At 38.3% G+C, this 11,694-nt stretch overlaps 1 protein-coding gene across 3 annotated transcripts in view; it reads right to left on the bottom strand.

The window, feature by feature from the left end:
• Positions 1-1,820: 1,820 nt before the first annotated feature.
• The window catches only part of LOC149241810 (uncharacterized), a 275,037-nt gene continuing 265,163 nt past the window's right edge, over positions 1,821-11,694 (bottom strand). For all 3 annotated transcript variants that reach the window (XM_089374056.1, XM_089374057.1, XM_089374055.1), the window contains 2 exons: positions 2,733-2,848; positions 1,821-2,195 (listed from right to left, as the gene is read on the bottom strand). In XM_089374056.1, coding sequence (XP_089230182.1) covers positions 2,104-2,195; positions 2,733-2,848 — 208 coding nt within the window. In that variant the 3' untranslated portion in view covers positions 1,821-2,103. The remainder of the gene's footprint in view (positions 2,196-2,732; positions 2,849-11,694) is intronic.

Genomic DNA, 11,694 nt, shown 5'->3' with positions numbered 1-11,694 from the left:
CTAGCAAGTGCAACATTTATTTACATTGTGCAAGTAACACTTTTATTTGATCGTTTGAATTTCATTTGCAAGTTATCTTTCTTTCAAAGTAGCATTTTGTAAATTGTGTGGATTTCCATATTGGTAATTCTAATTTTACTTGCCAAATTGTTAACATATGCACTTGATGGTTTAGCTTATGATCATGGAATGATATTATCTTTTACTTGAGCATTTAATTACAAGTACAATATTCCATTTATATATTGCAAGTGATATTTCATATTTCATCTAACATTGTTCTCTTTTGCATGATTGTTTGTCATTACCTTTTCATTTGAACAATGACATGTTATTTTCCTTGAGCAATTAATTGTTTAAACATTGGTCTATGATGACATATTTTTCTTGAATGAATTATTGAAAGTTGTTCATATATTTCTTTACTTGTTCACATTGTGAGATCAATTTACTATTGTTGATAAGCTTTCCATCTAATTTAATCTCCTAGAAACTCACATTTCATTCACGAACTTTCATTAGTGACCACCCCCTTAGCTTTAACTAGGAGAGAACTTTAATGGAGAGAGTTGGAAATAGGTGACAACCCCATCTCTTAGTTTGTCACCACGTGGCACCTTGTAGAGTTGGAGATTTTTCTCATACTAACCTAGGTGTGCAAACGAGGCAGCGACACAGTCCTAGTTAAAGGCCGAGTTTTTGTCTAGGTTAGATGGCGTGGTAGCTGCCAAACTCTAGAACCTTCTGAAACAACCTTGCTCGTAGGATTTCAGTTGTATTTAATTCTAAACCTAAGTGTAATTATAATATATATATAATATATATAAATTAAAAGATACTAACCTCTTCTTTATCTATATTCACATCGAACCAACTTATAATATACATATAGGGTACTTCACATTAGCAACAACAAACTTACAATCTAGAAGTGGGTAAGTTATTTAACAACTGCTGCAAAGTTTTCGAAGATTCTCGAGTTACTAAACCTTCTTCCACAATGTGGAATATACCTTTATACCACACCCAGTAAATGCAGGCACCCTTAATTATCGCATAAGCAGCAACGTGTTTCAAGGACATACAATTGAACTGATTCGATATTCAAGAAGAAAGGCCAGGTTCATGAGTGAAAAATTAGAAATGGCCAATGCCACACGCAAGAGACAACAGAGTAACATATACGAGCTCATCATGTTACATTTATTATTTGACTACGTATTTTTCAACGCATATCATCCATTTTCTAGTAGGCATGCAGTTTAGCGCTTCTAAGTGACATGTAATTAGAATGCTGGTAGTAAATTTCATCAATCATGCTGATATCAATAACCTCAGGCACTGCCCCATCCCTAGCCACGCAAATGTGTATTTTAAAATATAGAACTTATATGATTGCAATGATTAAACAATCATTGTAGATATTTTCCTGTAAATATAAGATATCCTTGTAAAAAACAACGAAAATATTGCAATGATTAGAATTAGAATATTGCCTTCTAAACCATCCAAATCTTTTAAACATCACGTTTTATCTGTTGAGCAAAGTATAGTATGATTTAGGAAATGCATACATGACAATCAATCTTACCAAGAAACTCATACCTCGGTAACTTCAGAGGTTCATAATCTCTAGTTTTCAATTACTAATTCATCAGATATTGGATACTGAAATCTGTTTGCACAGCAAAAGTAGTAACCCGCAAATATCATAAAATAACAAAAAAAAGCATCTGGAATATATGAACTACTGCGTGGAAAAAGATTACCGTTTAAAATTGCTGAAAGACATAAATAATGTATCATAACCTATAGGAGACAATACCACTACTAAATTGGGTATTTTATTAAAACAATCCGGACCACATAAAAGATGGCCCAGAAAGAAACATTTTTCATGGCATTCTTTTAAGGTGCCAATGTCAACAGGGATAAAGACGTGTGTCTAGGATTCATTTTGATCCCATAAGTGTAAAGAATGGTGCAGTCTAATGGTGCTGCAAGAAATTACATTACAATATAAGATTCATCCGTATATAAATAAGAGTTTATATTCTCAAACAATTGTCCATCTATTTCTATGGACAAAGAAACAGGACCCCATTAATGACGAATTTGCATTTCTTGCTGCTCAGCGTCCTCGTCACTTACTCTGACCCCTAACTTCACAATATCCTCCACCAGAATCTTCCCATCTTATGTTGACAAAAAGTACATGTAGAAAAGAAAAGATGTCAGAATTCATTGTCAACTTGAAAGAGTAGATACAGGAAAATAGAGCATGGCAGTAAAAAGTTCACAAATAAGCAAGCTATGTTAGCTTTACGTGTCCTTGTGTATAGCTACGTAATGATTGAAACAATCTACTATGCTTGGTTACATGCTGATGCAGCTTCGTGTGCAGCTGCGATGAGGATTAAACGATTTTGTAATATGGGCATGGGTACGGTGATTTTCCTTTGTAACAGAGGAGGTCATCAAGATGAGGGTAAAGCAAGTATGGGAAATAACCAACATATCCATACAATGTTTTGTTGTTTATGGAATAAGGAAACAAGCAGTCTTTACAATGAGAGAAAGCGACCAAAAGAAAATCAGAACGCACTTAGTTTCAAAACTATGCTCTGAACTCTGTTTAAGAAAAATGAAAAACAAATTCTTTTCCATTCTATCTTGGCTTAATTACAACATATAAATGGTATGTAACTATTTGGTTCCTTGTAGCAATATACCTGTATCTTTGGCCAGCTCACTAATTAATTTTTGCACTGGTTCCTGGCCGAGAATGTCCTTGACATACAAAGCTGCTGCAGCTACCTCCTCTTGGGTAACCTTTCCATCAGAATCTCTGCAAACAATAAAGACATCTTAGTCACCTTTGGTATACTGCGAATGAACCTTCTTTCCCATTTACAACAATCTTTTTATCGCTTTCCATTAATTTCAAGTTTCTTTCTTCGAAATTTTGGTGACAGCCTTGCACACAAATTTACCTCCAAAGATTTCAGTGCAGAGACAAACAGGAAGGATGAAACAGCTGTGAAGCAAATACAAAGAAGGCCCCTCAATATTGTTAATTTTCTAACCCCAACAACCTGGCTAACTATTTCCCAGTAGATTTCTTGCTGTAAAAGTTAAATTATTATGCAAATCTACTGAATAAAAAGAAAGGCTGAGATTTTAACACGTAAATAAAATAAATAAGAGTGGAAGCAACACTAATCTCAAACAGATGCACACATGACTTCTGCGCTTCAAACTCTGTTGTTTCATTAACAATAACCAACAGCATACAAGGGCTCCCTTCATGGGATAATGGCCCTCTGCGGAAAAACACAAACACAACAATAAACCTGAAAATGATCAAGTTGATCAAACCCCCTACAGATCTTACTTGGCTGATCTGGATCCTTCTCCCTTGCTACCCCTTCCACTCTTCCTCAAACGCTGCACACTTGGATGAATGTCCTTCTTCACCCAATCACTGAGATCTCACTATCTCACTGTGTCTTGTGCTCAAAGATGTGTCTTCTCCCTTAGCCTAGCATTCATTTTATAAGTTTGAGTTATTGACTGAATCCACAACCCTAATCTCAAGTGATTGACAGTTGAAATCAGATATCAATATCACATGAGATCAACAATTGAGATTCATCTAATTCACTAATGCAAACAACCTTTGCATTTCATTATATTAACTCATTTTATCTTTATAAAAGTCAATTAATTTAATGATTAAAGTAATTGTTAAAGTCAAGGGTCAATTGAGTGACTTCCACACGTCTAGACACTTTGTCCTGTGCAGAAGTAACTACCTGAACTACTCTCATATATATATATATATATATATTCTAACTCATCATTTTCCATTATGCTCTTTGCAATTATCTCTGTTATTAAGGAAGATAAACATCTAAAGAAAGTTGAAAATATTGTCAGATGTGTAGAGCCTTCCAATTTCCAACATGCAAAGGTTCCAAGCTTTAGGCCGTGTTCCATCTGTGGAAAGAAGACTCATGCATTTGACGCTTTGTAATGAACAGATCCAATCAAACGTACCATCAATCAAAATTGGACACAAGTCAAAGTATGAAAAAGTTGTGAACAACAAAGGTCCAAAAAGAGACTTGAAATAGAGAAACTAAAATTGGATGGGTTAAGCAGACACGTTAAATCAAACTCACAATCGATGCAACTAGACAATAGATACAGAAAAATTGGTCAGTAATCAGAAAAGGCAGTAGTTTAAAAAGTGAAAGAGAGGATCAATGCTAAGTGGATCAGAGACATGATTCTATGGTCTAATGGAAATTTGTGCTTGTTGGTAAGAAAGCATGCCAGGATCCACTCACGCCCATATATGCTGGGGATAATAGTCTTTACAGCCTCTCAAGTTTTCTAAGCCCAAAACTCGTCCTTTTGTACTTAATCTTGAGAAATCTAGGGCATATAATTAGGGCTTCTTTTACATTGATTTCTCTTGTATCTTTGACATTTTCTTGTGCATTAGATTAGGATATTAACTTCATTTTTTAGTTCTGATTAACATCAAGACAAATACCAACAAAAAGATCAAGAAAACACAAGAACAGCAGAAGTAGGCTCCAAGCCAAGGCAAATTCTCAAGAGGGGAAAACCCAGAAAAATATCTCTTCTTATAGAATCTGTCCAATGAAGACTTCCAAGGCCAAGACCAATACCCAAGCCAAACCAACTGATGAGCCAGCCAAACCCCAAATTACTTCTCTGAAAAGAGCAGACTGAGGAAACCCTAGGTCTTCCTCCAAGAACTCACACATGTGAGCAATGGCAACAGAAAAATCACATCTTCCTTCCTTCGCTGGCCTCCAAAATTTTGCTCCACTTCTTACAGAAAATTCGCTAGACAGATCTTCCTTCTTTTCACTAGATCAGATAGATTCTTCCTTCTTGGATCTATCTTCAAATGAGGAGGACGAGTCTCCTTATATAGGCTTTCATGGAGGACGAATTGGGCCTTTCTAGACCAACTTGTAGCTGGCTAGCTGGCTGACCCATCACTTGGAGGCTTCTAGACATTAAAATTTACAATAATAATTTTCCTTCTTTGATACATGAGCCCTCCAAGGGCTAGTACATCATGACCTTGACCCTTTGACTTGTCAACAAGACCCCTAGAGCACTCAATGGGTGCTTTGACCTAGGACCACAACAAGATGGGCAAGAAACCCACTTACAATAATAATATTTTTCTTTTACAAATAATTTCTTTTCTTTTTCCTTTTGACAAGTACATCAATAATTACATTTTCTTTTGACAAGTACATCATCAAGTCATGACCTAGTACAATAAATGAAGACTGAACCTAGTTACATTTTTCAACACTCCCTCTTAACTAGGGAGGTATTCATCACTGACAACAGGTACAAGGATAGTACTTCCATTGGAACATTCTCATAAGAAGAGTCGGATTGGTAAGCCATCTTAAGCATCAAAATTATGATCAATGTACCAACATTGTCAACATAGCAAGGCCTTGACTAACAAGCTCTATCTCTCAATAGATCAGAGCAAAATGCTGGGAGGCTTTACATGGGACATACACTACCTCTCAGGGCACATACCCCATTGGGATGTTCACTAGCTATGTCCCTCTAGGACTATTTTTATCTTGGATTCCTAATCCTCAAAGAATATTGATCCTCCTCGACCACTCGTCTTGGATACCCTGTCAGATCCTCAAAGAGTGTCAATCACCAGACTGCTTCCTATTGTGGATTCCAAATCCTCAAGAAGTATCTGTCTCAGATGCTTACCCAATCCTCCAGACGCCATTCTCTCATCATGGCCTTCACTAAGACTTACGGTTGTTAGTCTCGCTCTAGTGCATGATACATGAAGCAAAGAAACATATATGTCACTCCCTCTTAACCAGGGAGAGATGTCCATCATCAGTGACTATGATAGTAGCTCTCAGGGCTCTATCATCATCATCACATGTGCGAGCTTTCTCTGAACATCACAGAGCCCTCTATATGCAGTATCATCATCAAAACATGGTACACCATCACTTTCCACATCATCAGTCTACATATGTCATGTCTCAAACCAATCATCATCGAGCTGGAACCTAGCTCCCTCTAAACATCAAGAAAGTGATTGACGAGGGCATGATCATCGAACCATCTGCAACTTGTTATCACATCAGTCATCGTGGTATACAGCAGCTCCTTCGGACCAAGTGCCAAGGCAGCAACCCAACGTAATCACATCATGACTATTACACATTCTTCACATAGCAGGATCGTGTAGAGAGTATCATGTCATCATCAGCATCATGGTCTTCCTTCACTCATCATCAGAGTCTTCAGCAAAATATCATGCTTCAGCCAGTCATCTAATCCTGCATTTCATCTCATTATGTTGCAACTGAACCAGCAAGCTCCTAAGAGACCTGCTCCAAAAACATATAGACAATAATGGTGATATCATCATGGTCATTCTTCCTAGAAGAAATCACTCCATGACATCACAAGGGAGGATTCATACATGATCCTTTCACAACATTGCAACATAATCTTTCAATACCAGCTAGATGACTGCCAGAACATACATTCGAAAATATTCAAATGCTACATGCTACAAACCATGATGTCATTCATTCTACCAATGCAACTACATGCCCTACTTTAATTTAGCAAGATGAAATGTCATCAGTTAAATATCAGGTTCATGAATCCTTTTGTCACTGCTACCAATTCTTTTCTTCCAAGCATCCATAGTATTAGAGTGTCCAAGGGTCCTTACAGTTCCCTCCTTCCATCATGCTTGCCAAAATTGAGGATTTGCTCATCCTTCTTCCTTTACTTCCTGTACCTACAGAATTCCTTGACAAGTACACCCAAGCAAAGTACAAAAAGCATGATATCAATTTTCAATCTAGGGTTACTATGGAGAGTTAGAGGATGGGCTCCTAGGGTTTTCCAGTACCAACCCTAGACCAATGGATCCATGTTTAACTCATCAGCCTTAACCATATACATGAGCCCTAGATGATACACAAACCCTATGAGGGAACAAGATCAGGGTTCTAATGCGACTAGGGATTTATTAGCAAACTTTTAACAACAAACCCTAGAGCCACCCTACAGCAGTTCATGTTGGACCCATTAAAATATGTCATACATAACTTATGGTTACATACCTTTGTCATGGTGGCCTGCAATTCTGGATGCCATGGTCTCTTCATCGTTCTGCCTTAAGGTGTGCATCAACTCGAGATATTCTTCACTGTACTTATCTGCTCATCGAAAACCTTTCTTCAAGTATATGATTGCCACAAAGACCCTAGTCATTGTCTTTGGACTGATGTCTCTCTCAAAATTTAACTATTGTTCCATCTTGAAATACACAAGTGTCACACAAGACTGATAGCTACAAGTATATTAATGCTTCTTATGCTAAGAGTCCTCTAGTGACTTATAATAATTTTCAATAATCACATTTATGGTGTCACTGTCACAATTATGTGACCATAACTTTCTGCCTGTAGCAAGCCTTTTCTAATGTGACCAAACTCATTATATATTATTTACTGAAGTATATACCCTAGGGTTAGGGTTTCTCAAATAGAGACTCTTGATACCAATATGGAGCAGCTCTTTTAATAACAACATTACCACTTGTTAAATAAATGCACCTTTGCTATTGAATTTCGGCCTTACTGGTGATTGTAGATCATACTATGTATATTTATATATATACTGATTCTTCTCACATAGGTCAACGTGCCTCTTACTCGCGCAAGGAGAATATGCCTCTTTAATAGGTCTAGAGAGCTCGCTCTAGGGATTTCTTTAGCAAAATTAGATGCACATGTCTACATGATCTCAGCACTTCTCAACAAGATAACTACGCCCAAAATGCAAATTTATCTTTATGCACAGGTATGAAGAGAATGACCGTAATACTCTCCTTTAGAATTTGAACATATGTTCAACGAGCCAAATATATGCACAGAACTGTCTTTAATCCAAATCTTCTCTAGGTACGGTTTTCGCTTTGACCATAATAGAATGCTTCAGAACTTCGGTCTCTTTTGTAACCCTCATACTCAGAACATGTCCTTCAACCTTTGATCTGTCCTTCAACCCTTGAACTCATATTTCTTCTTTAATTCCAAGATGCACAGTATGACACTATCCTTGACAATTTCGACGTACTTGATCATAAACTAGAAGATGAGGCTTATGCCAAATATCCCTTCAACGAACCAAGTTTGGGATCAAGTATAGGGTTGCAATTACTTATTCACAAGACAGTATCTTGACATATGGATGGAGCATCTGGATCCTCAGAGAAAATGCCAAAACACAGATCATACCTTTAAATAAATTTGTTTGAGTGCATACTAGAAATGCGACGGTTTTCTTCAGAAATTTGGAGGAGATGGCAGACCTTCTGAGGTCTCTCTATGACCTTCGCTCCTATGCCAAAAGTTGTGGTCTCCTTTGATTGACTTGACCAACCTTTCGTCCTTCCACAGATAGCCTTGTTATGGCTTCGCTCTTGAAAGTTAGCTCTGCAGCTTGGTAGGATTGAATAAAGGTCTGCAATCTCTTTGCCAGGGAATGCAGCCTTGCTTAATCTAGCCTTCGCTCAAGAATAGATCTTTGTGTGCCTTCATCCTTGGAGATTAGGCCTCCGGTCTTGTTACAGGTACTAGGGCTTAATGGGAGACTCCACATAGTTGTGTTTTCTCTGCCAAATGATGTGATCTGCAGAGGGTTACTTCCTCACCAACCCGCTCCTTATGGAACAGACTTAAGTGCTCCTTAAATGATCTCGCTTCTACTCATACTACTGTGGCCTTATCTGTAACTAGGGCTAGAAGATATGCCTAGGAAATGGATCTTGAAGCCACCACAAATTCATATTAGGATAGATCTTCCTCTTGAGATGAAAATGTGCTAGAACGATCTTCTTTCTGCCCTTAGATCAAGAATCTTGCTCTGATACCATGTTGAGAAATCTAGGGCATATAATTAGGGCTTCTTTTACATTGATTTCTCTTATATCTTTGACATTTTCTTGTGCATTAGAATAGGATATTAACTTCATTCTTTAGCCTGAATAACATCAAGACAAATGGCAACAAGAAGATCAAGAAAACACAAGAACACTAGAAGTAGGCTCCAAGCTAGGGAAAAACCCCAAGAGGGAAAAACCCCAAAAAATATCTCTTCTTATAGAATCTGTCCAATGAAGACTTCCAAGACCAATACCCAAGCCAAACCAAGTGATGAACCAACCAAACCCCAAATTAATTCTTTGCAAAGAGTAGACTAAGGAAACCCTAGGTCTTCCTCCAAGAACTCGCACATGTGAGCAATGGCAACAAAAAAATCACATCTTCCTTCCTTCACTGGCCTCCAAAATTTTTCTCCACTTCTTACAGAAAATTCATTGGACATATCTTCCTTCTTTATGCTGGATCAGCTAGATTCTTCCTTCCTGGATCTATCTTCAAATGAGGAGTATGAGTCTCCTCATATAGGCTTTCATGGAGGACGAATTGGGCCTTTCTAGGCCGACTTATAGCTAGCTGGCCAACCCATCACTTGGAGGCTTTTAGACATTTAAAATTTACAATAGTAATTTTCCTTCTTTGATACATGAGCCCTCCAAGGGCTAGTTGTTAATTTTAGGCATGTTCTATGCTTAGAGCAATTTACTTCATTTTTTCCATTTTAGCTCAATATCAATTCCAAATTAGCAATCACATCAGCATGATAGTAAAGTGTAGATAGAACATAAACATAAACATGTGGCGCCAACCAGGGACAAACCCCAATGTGGGGAAACACTTGATCAATTCTTCTTATATTCTTCAATAGTTCAGTAGAGAGAGAGATAGTACAAATACATTTGAAGTCAACACTTTAACTTTCCAAAATAAGAGATCAAACATCAAAGATATTTCATCATGAAGATGTCACGATAGTTTCAATGACAAGGACTGCAAATTTGAACTCAGGTGAAGGCACACTTATCAGTCCTCATACTTCAACTAATTCTCCAAGGCGATTCCATCACCACGCTGCATCCATCACCATGCTACATTCAACCATGCTGCATCCATCACCATGTTGCATTCAACACCATGCTACATTCCTCATCATGCTTCCAAGTTGTTGGATAACTAAGTCCTTCAAGGGCTTCAGTCCACCAGAGAGTCTCCTAATCCATGCTGCCATCCGAACTCAAAGCAAACTATAATACTGCCTTGGAACAGCCTTAGCTGCTTGCTATGGATTGCATCCTAGCAAAGCAACTAGTTGTAGTTGTAGACTCCTTCAACAACCTTAAACAAGATCCTAAATAGCAGTGTTGCCCTCTATCTTCTAATCTAGTGACTATTGCTCCCAAACGTACCCTATCAAAGCCTTAGAACAACAATATTTAACACGTTGTTACAGGGATTTCCATGTTGCTCCTTTACGCTGATATATGTCTCCTTTATGCTATGGCTAGGCTTCCTTTGCAACATATATAAGCTCCCTTAGATAGTTGTAGTTGTGATAGTAGATTAGGGCTAGTTGTGACAACGGATTAGGGCACCTTCAAGTCTAAGATTAGGGCCTCTTCTAGGCCTCCTTACTGTGGCTTAGGACAGCATATGAGTAGCATATAGAAGGCCTGTCCTAGTTGCGTATATACATCCTCCTTGACTGCGGCTAGGTGATTTCTTCATGACTCATTCAGGACAACGTTTAGGGCACTTAAGGACAGCATTAGATTAGGTCTCCCTTGCCAGTGTTTAGACCTCCTTTATGCAGTGTATAGGATTCTTCATAAGCCTGCGGCTAGGGCACATTATGACAACGGATAGGGAACCAACTGAACTGCACCTAGGGCATCTCCTTACCTGCATTAAAGCCTCTCCTAGGACTACGTAGGAGCCTCCTTTAGGACAGCATAGGTTCCTCTCTTCAATGTGATAATCATCCTCCATGACTACGTCTATAGGGCTAGCTTCATTGACTATAATTTAGGGCAGTGTATGCACTCCTAGAAGACCCTTTCTCCTCCACGTCTAGGGCTTCTCCCTGACTGTAATTAGGGATCTCCATGGCAGCGTATAAGAAGTTGTGTATAGGACTCCTCCATGACAGCGTTAGGGTCTAGGGCATCTCTTCTAAGGCAGCGTATAGATCTTCTCCCAAAGACAGCGTATTCTCTTAGAGACTTCTTCCACCAAAACCCAAACAAGTGGAGAGGAGGAGATCACAAGAGGTGTGTCTAAAATGGCTTGCAAGCCACCTTTATTTATAGTGCAACGTTGAGGATAGATGGGGGTAATTTGGTTGCTGGTTGACCTTGATGAATTGTCACATAACACAAATAAATTCATATCTCCATGAATACATATCGGAATCGGATGATCTTTAGATCAATCCTACACCTTTCGACGAGAGGAATCCAAGAAAAATATCAACTGCCATGAATAAGATGACCCACATGGAGTTTGGCCCTAGTTGCCAATTTTAACTCTACCTCCCAACTAGGGAGAACTCCATCCATTTGCCAATCTGTACTATCTCTGCCATTAGTGCCCTGCACTGCTTCGCTCTGCTGAACTATGAAGAAGAAGTGATCGAGATGTATCATACCATCCTCTACTGACCCAAAGTCAGTCCCATATAAAAGAGAGT

Source organism: Pinus tabuliformis, chromosome 8 (genome assembly GCF_031772625.1).
Source record: "Pinus tabuliformis cultivar Carrire ecotype Pingquan chromosome 8, CPIR1, whole genome shotgun sequence".
In the NCBI taxonomy this organism is placed as follows: domain Eukaryota; kingdom Viridiplantae; phylum Streptophyta; class Pinopsida; order Pinales; family Pinaceae; genus Pinus; species Pinus tabuliformis.
This window is presented reverse-complemented; position numbering and strand designations above follow the sequence as displayed.